Consider the following 18,287-nt stretch of genomic DNA (forward strand, 5'->3'; position numbering starts at 1 on the left):
CCGGGACAACAGACCCGTTTGTCCCTCCCTATCGGCGGGCGTGTGTACAACTATGTGTACATATGAATCATGCTTCACAATTCTTTGTTCTCCAGTGATTGGATAATGACTACTAATATATCTTGTCTTTTGTACCACTGACAATATATCCGTGCCTCTCTTCTCTCTCTGTCTTCATCCTCTCTTTCCTATCTCCCTTTTCCTGCTCTTCCCCAGCTGGACGGTCCCCCCTTATGAGCCAGGTTCTGCTTAAGGTTTCACCCTCTTAAAGGGGAGTTTTTACCTGCCATTGTTTATGTAATAATTGCTCAAGGGTCATGCTGTTGAGAGACAACTTGTATTGACATACTGTAGATGTTATATAAATAAAATAAAATTGACCTGGACCCCTCCCTTCTGGACTCTATTGTGTATTTTCTTTCAGCACAACTGCCAGTTCAGCTGCTGTGATTAACAGCTGGACCTCATGTGTGGTTAATGTGTGTTTCACAGGAGTTAAAGGACTGCTCTGTGCTTATTCCTCATCAACTTTGTCCTACTTACTGTACTTACGTACCTTTTGCTAATTTATTCATCGTGCTCTGTCACCCTCATCTTCCTGATCACCCTTGTCCTGCAAATCATCACACACAAATGCACACAGACACACACACACTTTTTGCACCATATTTTACCTGCCATTTAACTGAGCTGACAAACAGTTACTCTCACTTTAAATGATATAAACCAGGACATTTTAAACAGACGTTTCTCTCTTGTACAGGAATGATTTCACTACATACGGTACTAGGCCTGTGTTGAAAAAATCGATTTCCCAATTCTAAATCGATTCTCATATTAATTCCTAAAAATCGATTCATATGTCTAAAGATCGATTTTTTTTGTTTTTTTTATTTATTTTTTTTCTCTTTTATTTATTTATGTTTTTTTTTTCATCATTACATTACAACTTTTGGTTATTTTTTTGTTTATCCCCAAAAAAAGAATGTTTTGTTGGACAAGAGAATAACTGGTGCCATGTTTTTGCCGTTAAATATGTTTAAAGGTATGAAAACATTAAAGTTTTAGGTTATAATTGCATAAATTGTCTATATTTCATTACTTTATATACTGTCTTGGGGTTACATTTGCAAAAAATGCTAAAAACCAAATGCTCAAAAATTAAAAACCAAAATAGACCGAAAATGGAACAAATAAAAACGGAATGTGGGAAAAAATAAAACTGATTTCATCCGTCTCTGTTTCTTCCCTGGATCTGTTTGGTAATTCTGACCCACGATGTTTCTGAAAGCAGTTCTATCAGCATTCTGGGAGCTGATTGGTCCTTACAGCATCATTAGCTGCCAATACTTGCTGTTGAATCTCAATATAATACTAGTAGTAATATTTTGCATAACTACAGTCATATAATTCATGCAACAGCTCAAAAAACAGTTTTAATAACACTAACCCAAATCAATATCAGAATCGAATCGGATCGGATCGAATCAAATCTTGATATTCGATTCTGAATCTTAAGAATCGGAATCGAATCGATTCTTGACATTTGAATCGATCCCCAGCCCCATACGATACATCAACGGGCAGTAGCATTGACACCCCATGAAAATGTATTCAGAAATGTTCTAGTTGGTAACTAGTTGAGTTCTGGTTGGGATAACTGCTATCTATGTGTTTGCTTACACAAATGTTCACATATAGGATGTAAAGTCCAACCATGTCATGTATATTTTATAATCACTGTATCAGCATCAAGAGAGTGCAACACGATAGAAGTGCTTTATTATTCTACTTACTTTAAACTACTACCATTACATTGGCAAAGTGGAAAGGGAGTCATTTTCTAAACTGAACATATCTTGCAGATTGTTAATGGTCAAGCTTACATAAAAGTTGATTTGATAAATAAAAGTATCACTATACAACAATATGCAAGAACAGCATCATCCTCAAATACAATGACACTAAAGGAAACCTAACTCCAACAGATCATAAAAAAACTGCAAGCAACACTGAGTACTGAGACCATGCACAAGATAGTCCAAACACTTGCATTTGTAACATTAATGTTAGCATTTGGATTGTCAGACACATGATCGTAAATGTAATATTTGTACAGTAAAGCATGATTGTTACTACATGGATATTAATAAAGTTAAACTGCTGTGCTCTAACAAAGTAAAAGCTTCAGAAGGTGAGATTTCACAATAAAAGCTAAATGAAAAAGACTATTTTGCCTTCCAGTCATCTAAACTAATACATATACATTTTTATAAATAGATCATTAATAACACTTTTTTTTTTTACATAACACTTAAGTCATCATTAACACATCCAACAAACCTAATGGTTACTAAAAACACAGCTTAAGTTGACACCAGGTAAATAGGACAACACTAGGTAAATATTTGCTCGGTAGTTCCTGGGGGTTTGGAAGATTAAGAAGGAAACATTACAGAATTATGTTAAGGGGTCTGCAACTCTTTTAGGGCTTTTAGAAGGCATGAAGGGGTAAAGATTTCAGTCGATCCTGAAAAAAAGAAGACAATACTTTATTACTGTCCAACATAATGACAGGAAATACATCATGCTTCACTTTTTACTTTTATTTCAAGTTCTGGTTAACAGTTGAATCAGTGAAATATAATATTTTTTCCAGAGCTTCATGTATAGATAAAGAAACATCATTGAAAACCAGGAGCTGAAGCTCTGAAGAGTCTTGATTACAGTTGGGCTTAACTGGTATGGAGGTATATTACTATGTTTAATCAAGAGCATACGTTTTAGATTTGAGAACATTAATCTGTGTAGTCACTTTCAGATTCTGTATCGCTCTCTCTTAAAACTCTTCGCTCAAACACAAAATGTCCCAGCTTGCATGCAGAAATGTTATTTTTGTCCTTAGTCTCAACTGAGACAAGTTAGCATGTTGAAACAAGACCAAGGATGAAAATAACATTTATGCAAGCAAGCTGTGACTTTTTGAGTTTGAGGGAGAGCAGTATCTAAAAGTGAAAACACAGATTAATGCTCTCAAATCTAAATAGTATGCTCTTGCCTAAAGACAGTAATATACCCCCTGTAAACTGGACTAAACTGGAAACTTCAATGGACAGTATGAGTTGCTTGCTAGGGAAACCCAATTGTGTGTATTGTGTACATGACCCCACCGCTGATATCCAAAGGGGAGGTACAAGGTCTTAAATCTTGGAGTTGCTGATAACTTGCCTTTTCCAACACTGTTCAGTGATGGCCTACCAGTGTTGTATGATTTGCTAAACCCTGTGACCCCGTACACTTGATTCCTCCAGGTTTGAGTACCAGTCTGTGACCCTTTGTCTTCCCCTACTCTCTTTAACCAGCTAAATCTTCACACTAAAACTTCTAAATCTTCCAAGGCAAAAGCAGGGTCTGAGTATCTGTGGTAGCTAATAGCAGCAATTACTACAGGAGAAATGCATGAGGTGGGAACAAAGGGATACAAAAAGCACTCGACAACTTGTTTATTTACTTCCAGATGTCTTTTCATTCTGCAGGTGGTTCTTCATCGCCCTCTGGTGGAGCGTCGGGGCTCAAGAAGTCTGCGTGCTGCAGTTCCTTTAGGTATTTAGTGGGTGTGAGGATGTGGCTGGACCCTACAGGGCAAGGGTAAAATTAGCTGAAAGCTAAGCAAGGAGTTAGAGCAGTCTCAAATTTAGTAAAGTATGCACCAAGAAAGATACAATATAAGACCAATTATGACAAATATCATTACACACACGAAGACGCACGCATGCACGCTCTGATGTACATGATGCAGTTTCAGCTGCTGCACCTGAGAGATCTGTTCACTAGTGTGAACTGACAGTGAACCGTATTTTTATGTACCAGTTTGAAAAGCTTCCAATAAGCCATTATATAATAGCTGTAAGTTGGAAACACATGCAGTAAGTTGTGCTGCTGTTCCAAATATGGCCCTGGTGGGAGGATCCCCCTTATGATCCAGGTCCTGGTCCAGGTTTCTACCCCTTATGATCCAGGTCCTGGTCCAGGTTTCTACCCCCTTTTGATCCAGGTCCTGGTCCAGGTTTCTACCCCCCTTATGATCCAGGTCCTGGTCCAGGTTTCTCCTTATGATCCAGGTCCTGGTCCAGGTTTCTACCCCCCTTATGATCCAGGTCCTGGTCCAGGTTTCTCCTTATGATCCAGGTCCTGGTCCAGGTTTCTACCCCTTATGATCCAGGTCCTGGTCCAGGTTTCTACCCCCTTATGATCCAGGTCCTGGTCCAGGTTTCTACCCCCTTATGATCCAGGTCCTGGTCCAGGTTTCTACCCCCTTATGATCCAGGTCCTGGTCCAGGTTTCTTCCTCCTAAAGGGGAGTTTTTCTTGCCACTGTTTGGCTTAAGGTTTTTCTCCCACTAGGGGAGTTTTTACCTGCCATTGTTTATGTAATAATTGCTTAAGGGGGTTTATGTTCTGGTCTCTGGAAAGTACCTAGAGACATCTGTTGTATTAGAGGCTATACAAATAAAAATTTAATTGAATTGAATTGAAAATACATCTGCATATATCAATATGCATCTGAGAAAGGTTTGATATAAGTTACACATAGGTTCAAAGCATGTTAATATTAGGTTAGAAAATGAATTCTGGGTATGCTGGACATTATTTTAACATATTTCTACTTATGAATAACTAACAAATAACGTGTGTGAAGCGAGTCCACTATGCTGGCCAAAGTTTGGCCATGAACACAATTTTTCAATGACCTTGCTGTACTAAGTTAGCCAGCGTGCTTCTTTGTGCTTTTCACATGTGCAAAACGTACCTGTAACTTATTCTATGTATGCCAGCCATTTGCCAATTTTTGCACATGCGCTGCCTTAAATTCTCAAGGCCTTTTTGGAACTTAACAAACATTTCCTGTCTAGAGGTGCATGGCCTGTCAAAGCAAAGAATTGTGACGCAAAGCTGATTTTAGGTCACATTTCAACCTGTTAAGCCCAAAATGTTGACAATGCTGTCCTAGTTCTTTTATAAGATTAGATAAATATCTTTCGACAAATTAGTGGTGATTGCTACATGGCCCTGTCTGCATGTTCTCTCCTGGAGACTCACCAATCAAAGCTTCCCACTTGCCATTAGCCTGTGTAACCTCATACACACAGCGCATCTCACTGTATGCCATGCCTCCGATAATAAAGATGATGATTCTTGGTCCCGTCTTTATCTCTGTGGGGCCCCTATTCTTGTGCCAGTTGCCATACCGGGCACTGTATGATGAGAGAAAAAGAGATAAGCACTTCATAGAAAGGTAGGCTTTTCCATTTAAGGTACATTCCTTTTTTTTCCTCCACTGAAACTGATTCATGTTTTTTTGCATATCCCTTAATAGTACACACCTTGATGGTGCACTGGCTTTGGTAGATGCTTGTCGCTGGGAAATATATGGATACTGCTTAGGATCCAGTTTGTCCTCAATTGCATCCTGTGGGAAAACATAAAAATTATTAAATCTCAACTCAATGTTTAATGGAGTCTTTGCAAGATGATAGATAGAAAATACACCAGACACAGTAAGAAAAAAAAAAAACGTACTAGCGGTAAAGCTAAATAATTGGCACAGATGGTTTTGTCATGGTTTAGGGTTTTGTGTGTTTAAGTTCGTCTTCGGTTTTTTAGTTTTGTTAATCTTATTTTCATCCACTTTCATGGATTCTAAAATTCTTTTTAGTCCCCATTGATGATTAGGCCTGTATTATCTTTAGCTGGTGCTGCTTCCTAGATCCTCGTTTGATTTGATTGTTCTTACTACTACTACGTACCTACTAACTACTTTGTGCCATGTTTTTAGTGTTGTTTTTATCCAGGGGTTATTTTTATTTGTAAGACTATCCTGAAGTTTTGGGTCTGCATTACAGGCTGAATAGGTGGAGCAACAGATCTGTTCTATTTCCCTCCACCCGGCCGGTACTGAGTCACAGAGACACCCCAGGGTTCTTATCTGACTACAATAGTAGTCTTTTAAATCTGGCAACGCCATTCCTCCTTTGTCTTTTGGCAATTGCATTACTTTAAGTTTTTTCCTCTGTTTTTTTCCCATCCACATATATGTAGAAATTAGTTTCTGCCATTCCATAAACTGCCCATCACTGATTTCAATTGGCAGCGATAGAAAGAGATACAACAGGCGGGGCAAAATCCCCATTTTGACTGATTCAATTCTTGAGTTTAGGCTGAGGAAGGGTAAGTTATTCCATCTAGAGATGTCAGATTTAATTTTAAGGTTGAGAGGAATAAAGTTGGCTTCCAATAGTTTTGTAATATCTCCAGTAAGCTTAATTCCCAGATACTTCATTGATTTCTTGTTACAACTCAGGTTATATTTAGTTACCAAGTCACCTGGTGGAGTAAAATTAAAGGTCATAGTCTGAGTTTTCTGAGTGTTTATTCTATAGCCTGATAATTTACCAAACATATCCATTGATGACATTAAAATTGGTAGAGATGTGGATGGGTGCGATAAAAAAAATGAATACATCATCTGCAAACAAGGATATTTTGTGTTCCTGTCCCGCTATGTTTATACCCTTAATTTGTTTGTTTTGCCTAATATATTGACTAAGAGGTTCGATAAAGAGGCAAACAAAAGTGGAGAGCAAAGACAGCCCTGTCTACAAGATAAAGGAGTTAGAGAGGCTGCCATTTATTTTAATTCTTGCTCTTGGATTATTATATACTGTTTTGAAGGCCTCAATAAGAGTATTGTGAAAACCAAATTTATCTAATACCTTATACAAAAAAGGCCTTCTCTGCATCCAATCCTCCTACAAACATGTTTACTGAACTCGTGGAGCTAGATGATCTAACTGCTCAAGGTATTGTGCACAGATTATCTGCGCTAGAGCGCCTGCTTTTGACTTTCTCTCTAAAAAGGGGAAGGTGGTTCAGTTGGTAGAGCGTTCTCCATGAACCTGAAGGTCAGTGGTTCCAACCCTAGTTCTTCCTGTGTCCACCAAAGTGTCCTTGGGCAAGACACTGAATCCCCCGGTTTGCTCCCGGTTGTTAGGCCAGCACCGTTGTGTGGCAGCTCCGCCGACAACCGGTGTGTGAATGTGTGTGTGTGTGGGTGAATGTCTACAGCAGGGGTAGGCAATTCCGGTCCTCGAGGGCCGGTGTCCTGCATGTTTTAGATGTTTCCCTGCTTTAACACACCTGATTCTAATTAATCATCATCATCAGCTTGTCATCCAGGGCTGCACAATTCTGTTAATGACACAGGTACTTTTATCACGGTGTGCTGAAGCAGGGTAACATCTAAGACATGCAGGACACCGGCCCTCGAGGACCGGAATTGCCTACCCCTGGTCTACAGTGTAAAGTGCTTTGGGGCTGTAGGAGTACAGCTGGAAAGCGCTATATAAGTTTCATTTACCATAAAACGCTCATTGGAGTAACTAGTGATGTGATTGGTGCAACTTCTGTCATGTAAGGATGCAAAAGCGGAGTGGCGAGTGTAAGCTTCAGGCCATTTCCCCAACATTACTGTGTGGCACTGCTCAGCCCACAGGCTTGAGCTCGCAGTCGCAGACGTAGTGAAAGAGATGGGCGCTATAAATCACTTTAAAATATTGATGGACAAGTTGTATGCACTGTATAGTACATCTAACAAAAAGCTAATGGAGCTGAGAGAGTCTGCAGAGAGCCTAGATGTCCAGCTATGCAAAATAGGTCCGATTTTAGACACTAGGGTGGCATCAAGTTGTAGAACCGTTGAAGCAGTGTGGAAGAACTACCCAGCACTTCACAAGCATTTCAAAACAGCATCAGAAGACCCCTCCCGTGATAGCGTTACGTACAGTAGCAAACATACAGTGGACTTGCTATGCGCATATCTTTGCATGCTTTTGTGAACAAGTTGGGCATCATGTGCGATGCATTGCAAGAATTATCCGAGCTCTCAGTCGAGCGTCAAAAACGAGACATTACCATCATTCCTGCACACAAGACAATTTGTGGGGAAACCAGGGTACTTGAGGCCATGTCTAATCGGCCAGGGCGCTACACTGAACTGAGCCAGAGGGGAATTGAGGAAAACTCTCCATGGCATCACACTGAATGGAGGAAAATCAAGCAACAAAACCCTCGACCCGCAGCAGTTTTTCCTAACTCTGGCTAAGAACTTGGAGGACCGTATGTTATGTCAAGGAGGCCGGTTGCCAGATAAAACTGGATATATAGTTCATTGGGGAGTTGAAGGTGCTTTACGTGCAGTACTGGCCCGAGGGTGCAGGGGAGCTGTATGGAGAGACCTGTGTCAGCGCTTTAACATTGCTAACCCGCGCGCAGTCATACGGGCCTACAGAAAGTACAGAGACTCAGATGGAAAAGACATCCCTGATGAACTGATGAGTTACTTGTTGCTGTCAACAGCATTTCTATTGCAAGTGCTGAATGTGAGCGTGGATTTTCTCAGATGAACTTGATTTGCCTCTCTGCTCACATCCACCATATCATCTTCCTAAATCTATGTTGGACCCCCCTGGCTAAATTCAATCCAGTCCCGTACGCGAGGTCGTGGGTCGTCGGTGGCCAAAGGACACAGAACTGCCACAGACACACGCTGGAAAACCCCAAACAGAGAGGAGGAGAATCCGGACATGGTTGTGATGTGGGGTGTTTTGGACAACTAAATATGATAAGCATACTGCCAATCTTTAATAATAATAATAATAATCATAATAATAATCTCACTCATCACTCATCTTCTTCCGCTTGTCCGTTCCCGGGTCGCGGGGGCAGCAGCCTCAGCAGGGATGCCCAGACTTCCTTCACCCCAGACACTTCCTCCAGCTCTTCCGGGGGGAGTCCGAGGCGTTCCCAGGCCAGCCGAGAGACATAGTCTCTCCAGCGTGTCCTGGGTCTTCCCCGGGGTCTCCTCCCGGTGGGACATGCCTGGAACACCTCCCTAGGGATGCGTCCAGGAGGCATCCGATACAGATGCCCAAGCCACCTCAGCTGACTCCTCTCAATGTGAAGGAGCAGCGGCTCGACTCCAAGCTCCTCCCGGGTGACCGAACTCCTCACCCTATCTCTAAGGGAGCGTCCAGCCACCCTGCGGAGGAAACTCATCTTGGCCGCTTGTATCCGCGATCTTGTCCTTTCGGTCACTACCCAAAGTTCATGACCATAGGTGAGGGTAGGTGCGTAGATTGACAGGTAAATCGAGAGCTTGGCCTTTCGACTCAGCTCCCTCTTCACCACGACGGTCCGGTACATTGACCGCATAACTGCGGACGCTGCACCGATCCGCCTGTCAATCTCACGCTCCATCGTTCCCTCACTCGTGAACAAGATCCCGAGATACTTGAACTCCTCCACCTGAGGCAGGACTTCTCCACCCACCCGGAGAAGGCATGCCACCCTTTTCCGATGGAGAACCATGGCCTCGGATTTGGAGGTGCTGATTCTCATCCCTGCCGCGTCGCACTCGGCCTCAAACCGCCCAAGCACATGCTGAAGGTCCCGGTCCGATGAAGCCAACAGGACAACATCATCTGCAAAAAGCAGAGATGATATCCTGTGGTTCCCAAACCGGATCCCCTCCGGCCCCTGGCTGCGCCTAGAAATCCTGTCCATAAAAATTATGAACAGGACCGGTGACAAAGGGCAGCCCTGCCGGAGTCCAACATGCACCGGGAACAAGTCTGATCTACTGCCGGCAATGCGGACCAAAGTCTTGCTTCGATCATACAGAGACCGGACAGCCCTTAATAGAGGGCCCCGGACTCCATACTCACTGAGCACCCCCCACAGAATGGCACGAGGGACACGGTCAAATGCCTTCTCTAGATCCACAAAACACATGTAGACTGGTTGGGCAAATTCCCATGAACCCTCGAGCACCCTGCGGAGGGTATAAAGCTGGTCCAGTGTTCCACGACCGGGACGAAAACCGCATTGTTCCTCCTGAATCCGAGGTTCAACTATCGGCCGTAATCTCCTCTCCAGTACCCTGGCGTAGACTTTCCCGGGGAGGCTGAGAAGTGTGATCCCCCTATAGTTGGAACACACTCTACGGTCCCCCTTTTTAAACAGAGGGACCACCACCCGGTTTGCCACTCCAGCGGTACTGTCCCCTTCCTCCATGCAATGTCGCAGAGGCGTGTCAACCAAGACAGCCCTACAACATCCAGAGACTTGAGGTACTCAGGGCGAATCTCATCCACCCCCGGCGCCCTGCCACTGAGGAGCTTACGAACCACCTCAGTGACCTCGGCTTGGGTGATGGATGAGCACGCCCCAGAGTCCACACTCTCTGCTTCCTCAATGGAAGGCATGTCAGTCGGGTTGAGGAGATCCTCGAAGTATTCCTTCCACCGTCCGACAATATCCCCAGTCGAGGTCAACAGCTCCCCACCCACACCGTAAACGTTGCCGGCAGAGTACTGCTTCCCCCTTCTGAGGCGCCGAACGGTCCTCCAGAATTTCCTCGAGGCCGACCGAAAGTCTTCCTCCATGGCCTCCCCTAACTCCTCCCAGACCCGAGTTTTTGCCTCCAGGACTGCCCGAGCCGCGGCTCGCTTGGCCTGCCGGTACCTATCTACTGCGTCAGGAGTCCCACCGGCCAAAATAGCGCGGTAGGACTCCTTCTTCAGTCTGACGGCATCCTGTACTTCCGGTGTCCACCACCGGGTTTTAGGGTTGCCGCCACGACAGGCACTGGAGACCTTGCGTCCACAACTTCGAACCGCCGCGTCGACAATGGAGGCAGAGAACATGGTCAACTCGGACTCAATGTCCCTCGCCTCCCCCGGGATCCGAGAGAAGCTCCCTCGGAGGTGGGAGTTGAAGATGTCCCTGACAGAGGGCTCAGCCAGACGTTCCCAACAGAACCTCACAATCTATTTGGGTCTGCCCGGTCTGTCCAGCCTCCTCCTCCGCCAGCGCATCCAACTCACCACCAGGTGGTGATCAGTTGACAGTTCAGCCCCTCTTCACCCGTGTGTCCAAGACATGCGGGCGAAGGTCAGATGAAATGACAACAAAGTCGATCATTGACCTCCTGCCTAGGGTGTCCTAGTGCCACGTGCACTGATGGACACCCTTATGCTTGAACATGGTGTTCGTTATGGACAAACTGCGACTAGCACAGAAGTCCAACAACAAAACACCGCTCGGGTTCAGATCGGGGAGGCCGTTCCTCACAATCACGCCTCTCCCGGTATCGCTGTCATTGCCCACGTGAGCGTTGAAGTCCCCCAGTAGAACAATGGAGTCCCCAGTTGGAGCACTATCCAGTACCCCTCCCAGGGACTCCAAGAAGGCCGGGTACTCTGCACTGCTGTTCGGCACAAACAACAGTGAGAGACCTTTTCCCGACCCGAAGGCGCAGGGAAGCGACCCTCTCGTTCACCGGGGTGAACTCCAACACATGGCGACTGAGCTGGGGGGCTATAACCAAGCCCACACCAGCCCGCCGCCTCTCACCCTGGGCAACTCCAGAGTAGTGGAGGGTCCAGCCCCTTTCAAGGAGCTGGGTTCCAGAGCCCAAGCTATGTGTGGAGGTGAGCCCGACTATCTCTAGCCGGTATCTCTCAACCTCACGCACAAGCTCCGGCTCCTTCCCTCCCAGCGAGGTGACATTCCATGTCCCCACTGAGAGGGTTTTAGTCCGGGGATTGGGTCGTCGAGGCCCCGCCACGACTGCTACCCAGCCCACAATGCACTGGCCAATAATAATAATAACAATAATAATAATAGATTGGTGTTATTTATTGTAAGCTCTGAACTTTTTTTTTTTATGTCTTTTTTATGTCTTACAAGTTCGACCGGTTGAGAAATGAATTGCTGACTGTAAGTCCCACCTGTGGTGATGTGGACATTTGCCCCTGCTGTGCAGAGTATAGCCTAAAATTAGTGATGCACCGAAATGAAAATTTGTGGCTGAAACCGATAATCCTTTTTCATTTTCTCCCGTTCCAATCCAGTTAATCGGGTCGCGGTGGGGCTGATCTCCGCAATTTGAAGCCTTGTATAACAATTGTAAAAAAAAAAATGTATGTATGTATGTAAAAATCTGTGTTATTTTCTTGGAGGATCTGGTCATATCAGACAGTGAGTTTTCTCCACCGCGTTGGTAGTACGGGTCCAACTCAGCCTGGATAATTTCTCGTGTCCTCTGCTTTTTCCCACATCCCAGTAATGATCTGACATGCTGACATGTTTGCTGCGTTAACACCGCACGCCCCTCACTCCAGCTGTTCCCTGTTTGATTGCGTCATCACATGCTGTTATTAATTGTTTGGTTTCTTCCCCACTTATTCCACCGAACACCGAAAGTGTTTTTTGCTATCTTCGGCTGAACAATTTCGGTTACCGAATATTCGGTGCATCACTACCTAAAATAATTGTAAATTATTCTCATAACACCGTTTTCTGTATGCGTTCCGGGTCCTGTGCCTGTCTCGTCATCCCTGCGCTGTCATATGCACTTTGCGTTCCGGCACCTTATGATTTACAAATTAAGCACTGTCGGGCCCTAATTATGATTACATTGATAAGACATTGATATGGTTGGTTTTTTTTTTAAATAGCCCTAATTGCCAAGTTTAGAGCATCCACGGGTATCAGTGACAACCCAAAGGTACCTCAATAAGATCTTTGATGAGAGGAGTCCACCTGGACAGCTGGTAGGTGTGCTCACTGATCCGTTCTTTGCGATCAAGCTTCTTGGCTTTCTTGGTGGTGGTGGTGGTGCCCTGCAAATAAGCAAATGTTCTAAATCGTTAAAAAACAAGACAGGAAAATGGTGAAATTGTTTACAAGATTGTGGTGTCTTGAGACATAACTCACCAGCATAACTGAAAAAGTCATAATTATTTCAGAATAACAAAGACAGAGACTAACCAAGCAGATGCTATTCCTGTAAATGAGCAGATCTTCCTGAAGTGTTTGTCATTATGGCTCATAAATGTGCACAGCTTCTGTTGCCAAACACACTTTTTCAACATTTCCCACGATTTACCCCAATACCTCCAATCCTTCCATACATGTTCAAACCACAACTGAATTCAGGATATGAAAGACATTCAGCTCAATTGGATCATCAGTAATGTCATACATTCCTCTGCATTCAATCTTGAAAACAGGAATACATTCAATGGCAGGATGCGTAATTGGGCTCCTCTACAAACAGATTTATGATATCATTTGTTTTTGTGTTTCTCCAAGAATGGAAAACTGATCAACTTTATTGTTTTTTTGTTTGTTTTTTAAAGTAAAAATTCAGTAATTTTTTATTGAATGCCTGCAACATTTAATTTAATTTATTTAATAGGGACAATGCAGGTTTACATGTGATCACATTCACTCATTACAAACAAGCCAATGTGACTGATGTTCTGCATACAGAGATCATACAGAGAACATGTTCCAGAAAAGGCTGGACAGGGGGGTAGTTGAGAAATGCTGATAAAACACCTTTTTGGAACATTGCACAGATGAACAGGTTAATTAGAAATGGGTGTGCCATAACTGTAAATGGAGCATCCCCAAACATCTTAGGCTATGTTCACACTGCAGGTCAAATACGTTTTTTACCGAAATAGGATTTTTTTTGTGTGGTCGTTTACATAATGATTTTAATGAAACCTTCATCATATTTAAGTATGGACAGTATGCAGCCCTGAAGTGACACACATGCGCAGAGGAAAACATGTCACATGCTTCACGTGTTAAGGTTTTCTCCCACTGTTAAAGGGGAGTTTTTACCTACCATTGTTTCTGTAATTATTACTCAGGGGTCATGTTCTAAGTCTCTGGAAAGCTCCTAGAGACAACTTGTGTTGTAACAGATGCTATATAAATAAATTGTGTTGTTTGTCTAGCAATTTAGAAGTAGTTGTCCAGTTGGAACCAACAAAATATTACAAAACTGATGAGAGAAAAAAGGAGACTGTGAAAAAGGAGAGCAGGATTGTTGATGATGGCCTTTTGTGTAGCAGTGGCTGCTGCCCCTGTACAGAGAGACTGTATGTGGATATGGAGTCAGAACCACGATCTGAGGGTCTTCACTGTCATAGAATTGATCCATAATTTCTGGATGTTGAGGAAGGCTTAAATACATGTGTCAGGACCACATATGAAAGTGGCCTGGTTCAGATTTGAAAACAGTGGATTTACGTCGTTCAGACTCATTAAAAATTTCGATAAGACTCACATATGGGCAAAAATGTTTTTAATTAAAGCTGCAAGCAGCGATGAACGGGCCCTCGCACCCTTGTGCACGTTCAGGCTGCAGTGGAAGCTTGTATGACTTGCATGTAGATTCTTCAGGCCTGGACATTTAGCGGATGACACCAGACACAAGTCTTTATGTCAAACCATTTAAAAGTTATAGCAGAAAGTAGGAACTATCAAAAATGGACCAATCAGATGTAGGGGGGTTGCGCTTTTTGGCGTCTATCATCGCCACGGTAAAAGTAATGCCCATCGTCGCAGGATCGAGACGAACATTTTGATGTATAACACACCTGGGTGCACGTTAAGGTTCGGGCCGTATTAACGGCCGAAAAAATGGCATAAATTGCGGCAAAATTACACATTTAATTCAAAATGGCCGACTTCCTGTTGGGTTTCGGCCATGGCGCCAAGAGACTTTTCTTTAAGTTGCGACATGATACAGGTGTGTACCGATTTTCGTGCATGTACGTCAAACTGTATTGTGGGGCTTGAGGCACAAAGTATTCTAGGGGGTGCTGTTGAGCCGTTAGGCCACACCCATTAATGCAAACCATTAAATATCACATTTTTTGCCAGGCCTGGCTTGGTGCAAAATTTGGTGACTTTTCTTCAGTGTGAACTTAGCTGTTCCCAAGCAAGAATGATGTTCACCTCTTTGTGAACAATATGTGGGCAAATTAACCATACAAAAAACAATAAAGTTTATCAGTGTATTCGATGAATGTAGGTTCAAAAATAATTTGGAAATAATTCAAGTGTCTGTTGCCACAATCAGCGACAATCTTCGTAAATAGGTGTGAATGTGGGAAGTGTTGTAAAATGCCAAATGAGTAAGAAAAAATGTCAACCGAAATAAAATTAAATCAAACTAATGTCACCAAACTACTTTTGGCTTCATTGTTGGCAAGAGTCCATGCTCTCTTTATGAGATAACCTGTGAAATGAACAATTTTTTGCATGACATGAATTTTCTTTTCTGGCTAGTACAATCAAGAGCACATAACTACTACTACTGTCTGTCTACAATAGTGTCTGTCTACTACGGTAGCAGACGCTTTTATCCAAAGCCACTTACATCTGAGACACACACCATGGAGCAATTATGGTTAAGGCCTTGCTCAGGGGCCCAAGGTGGTTCATCTTGGTTGCCATTCTGGGGCTTGAACCTGGTCCTCCAGACCTAAGCCCACCTTTGTAGACTACAACTAGACTACCACCCCCCATAAACGCAAACACATGCCAGTAACCAACACAGCAAACATTTTAAACTTGTTTTTCAAAAATAAGCCTCAGAACCAGTTGAGTTCTAAGGCTTATTTTTAAAAATTTGCAAAAAATAAAAAATACACTTTAATGTTCCAATGAACAGTGTTTTTCTCTGTAAGAGTGTTAGGCTCCTAGTTCTCACTCTGTATCTCTGTAACTCTCCGTATCTCGTCCTGCGAGACATCTTTGGTCCTTGAAAAATTATTGCAATAATACTGTTGTTGGGACAATAGTCAAAAGAGGATGATCACTCAAATGATCATTCAAAGGCCAAACCCTTATGTAATGCAGTAATGCATGAAGACTAAATAATGTTGTAGCACAACTACATCATATTAATAACAGCTGGAAACAAGATTTTGATGACTTTCGATCGACTGGCTATGTCACATCCAGTGACAGTGCTGAGTGAGTGATGAATGAGTGAGTGTTTTCATTACAAGTTTCCTTGTGATATTTGGGTTTTGCGCAATTCAAGGCCACTACTGAGTTCATGGCGGCTCACCTCAGAGATGATGGGAATGCCCATGTGGGCCATGTTGGAAATTATGTCACTGTCTTCTGGTGGGACATTGGCATGCTGAAGGAGCTTACACAGGTTTTCCTCTGTCACACCTTTCACATGCATTAAGGAAAAAAACCAAACACATAAACATGCAGCATGCAAGTTTGTACGTATGCATGCAGCTCATAGCATTCATATTTTTACATTCAGGCAAACAGTTATTAAAAGTGGCAATGTATAACAAAAACCTTTAAAAAATCCCAACAAAAATGAAATATAAAAGGCACAAAGGCAAGTTTTAAAGTTGTAAAAGTACAACTATCGTAACAGAATGTCATAAAAGTGTCTGAGGTTAAATCTTGTCAGAGACCTGCAGGACTGCTCTTTCCAGACTGCTTTTAATATTGACTAATACAAACATTAACAAGAACAGAATGAAGATCTAACCATTCTTGAGGAAGATGTAAAGCAGGATGATGCGGATCTTGTCAAAGACGGTGACATTGGTGTCCAGTAAAACAGGTACAATCAGTCTCATGGGATCCTTGATTTTCTCACCCTCTGCATCTGTGCCCAATGCCAGATCCTTAAAATCATTCAAGGAAAAAAGGGTTAAAGAGTCAGCATGGATGTCATCTACATGTGAGATGCACTTTTCTGTGTAACATTTCTGTGTAAAAATCTATCTAGCTGTGGCTATACACATGGCTAATGCAAGCTCCAAAATTTCTCAGAAGGCCCATCAGGATCCTTAAATATCAGCAAAATTATATTGTTTCCACATACACAGTAGACATTGGAGTGGTGCTGCTGTACCGCCTTCACAAGATGTGTCGCATTGTCATGGCATGTGCCATTGTGGAATGTGCTGTCTTGTGCACCGGTATGGCATCCCACTGGGTGAAGTTTAGGAGCAGGCAAACAAGCCAGAGTCAGCACCACTCCGTGTGCAACCCCACCCAGCTGCCATTCGGGCCCGTCAGCATAATTGACACCATATAAATGGAAAGGAACTGATACATGTTCATTTTTTAATATTTTTTAATATATGACAAGAGTGTCAGTTATGCGTTTCAAGATCGTGTTGATTTCAACAACCGACTGAATGATCTTGTCTTGTGATTCCAGAACCGCCTGCATCAGCTGGTCAGACCTCAAGACCGGAGGCACCGGTGGCGCAGGTTGTTCAGGTGGGAGGGATGAGGGTGTCTAACCGATTTTCCCCACTCAGCGACACACCCGTTGAGAAGCCGACCCTGGTGATTGGCGACTCCATAGTCAGGCATGTGAGGCCGACTCCAGCGACCATAGCTAGGTGAATCCCGGGGGCCAGAGCGGACGACATTGAAGCAAATTTAAAGCTGCTGGCAAAGAATAATCGTAAATTTGGTAAAGTTATCATCCATGTTGGAGCTAATGACTCCCGTCTTCGCCAGTCAGAAGTCACTAAAATGAATATTGTCTCGGTGTGTAACTACGCCAAAACCCTCTCGGACTCCGTAGGTTTCTCTGGTCCCCTCCCCAATCTGACCAGCGATGACATGTTTAGCCGCATGCTCTCGCTCCGCCGCTGGTTGTCTCCGTGGTGTTCAGCAAACGACGTGGCCTTTATTGACAATTGGGAGACGTTTTGGGGATTAGTCTGATTAGAAGAGACGGCATTCATCCCACCCGGGTTGGTGCTGCTCTTGTCTCTAGTAATTTGGCCTGTTTTATTAGACCCTCTCCCTGACAACGCAGGGTCCAGGCCAGGATGCAGAGCTGTAGTTTAACACACTTCTCTGCTGCTTCTCGAGGACCAACGCCTGCCAACAAAACTGTAGGATTGCATTATGTAATTGGCGACTCTAAAACTATAGGATTACATGATGTAATTGGCAACTCTAACCAGGTGCCTAGCAAAATAGAAGTGGTTTCAGTTCCCCGCCCTCCAAAAGTTCACCAGGTGCGGCGTTTTGGAGGCGTTAACCAAAATAGCCTTGTAAAAATTAAAACCAATGCACATTTGGTACCAATAAGAGACCGAAAAATTAGATGCGGACTACTAAATATATGATCGTTAAGCTCCAAGTCTCTGTTAATAAACGATATAATTACAGAGAGCAGGAGTGATATTTTCTGCTTAACAGAAACATGGTTACAGGAGGAAGAGTATGTTAGTTTGAATGAATCGACTCCGCCCAGCTACTTTAATCATCATATTCCTAAAAGCACGGGCCGGGGCGGAGGAGTCGCAGCAATTTATAACTCCAGTCTCCAAACAAAAACTGAACCTAAGTGCAATTATAATA

General features: G+C 43.4%; 1 protein-coding gene across 1 annotated transcript in view; it reads right to left on the minus strand.

The window, feature by feature from the left end:
- Positions 1 to 1,760: 1,760 nt before the first annotated feature.
- The window catches only part of stxbp1b (syntaxin binding protein 1b), a 55,021-nt gene continuing 38,494 nt past the window's right edge, over positions 1,761 to 18,287 (minus strand). Inside the window, exons 14-20 of the mRNA XM_061729707.1 lie at positions 16,444 to 16,582; positions 15,997 to 16,106; positions 12,632 to 12,742; positions 5,384 to 5,469; positions 5,100 to 5,254; positions 3,512 to 3,635; positions 1,761 to 2,530 (exon numbers count right to left, since the gene is read on the minus strand). Of these exons, the coding sequence (XP_061585691.1) occupies positions 3,526 to 3,635; positions 5,100 to 5,254; positions 5,384 to 5,469; positions 12,632 to 12,742; positions 15,997 to 16,106; positions 16,444 to 16,582 (711 nt within the window). The 3' untranslated portion in view covers positions 1,761 to 2,530; positions 3,512 to 3,525. The remainder of the gene's footprint in view (positions 2,531 to 3,511; positions 3,636 to 5,099; positions 5,255 to 5,383; positions 5,470 to 12,631; positions 12,743 to 15,996; positions 16,107 to 16,443; positions 16,583 to 18,287) is intronic.

This window comes from Cololabis saira, chromosome 9 (assembly GCF_033807715.1).
Source record: "Cololabis saira isolate AMF1-May2022 chromosome 9, fColSai1.1, whole genome shotgun sequence".
NCBI classification, from domain to species: Eukaryota; Metazoa; Chordata; class Actinopteri; order Beloniformes; family Belonidae; genus Cololabis; species Cololabis saira.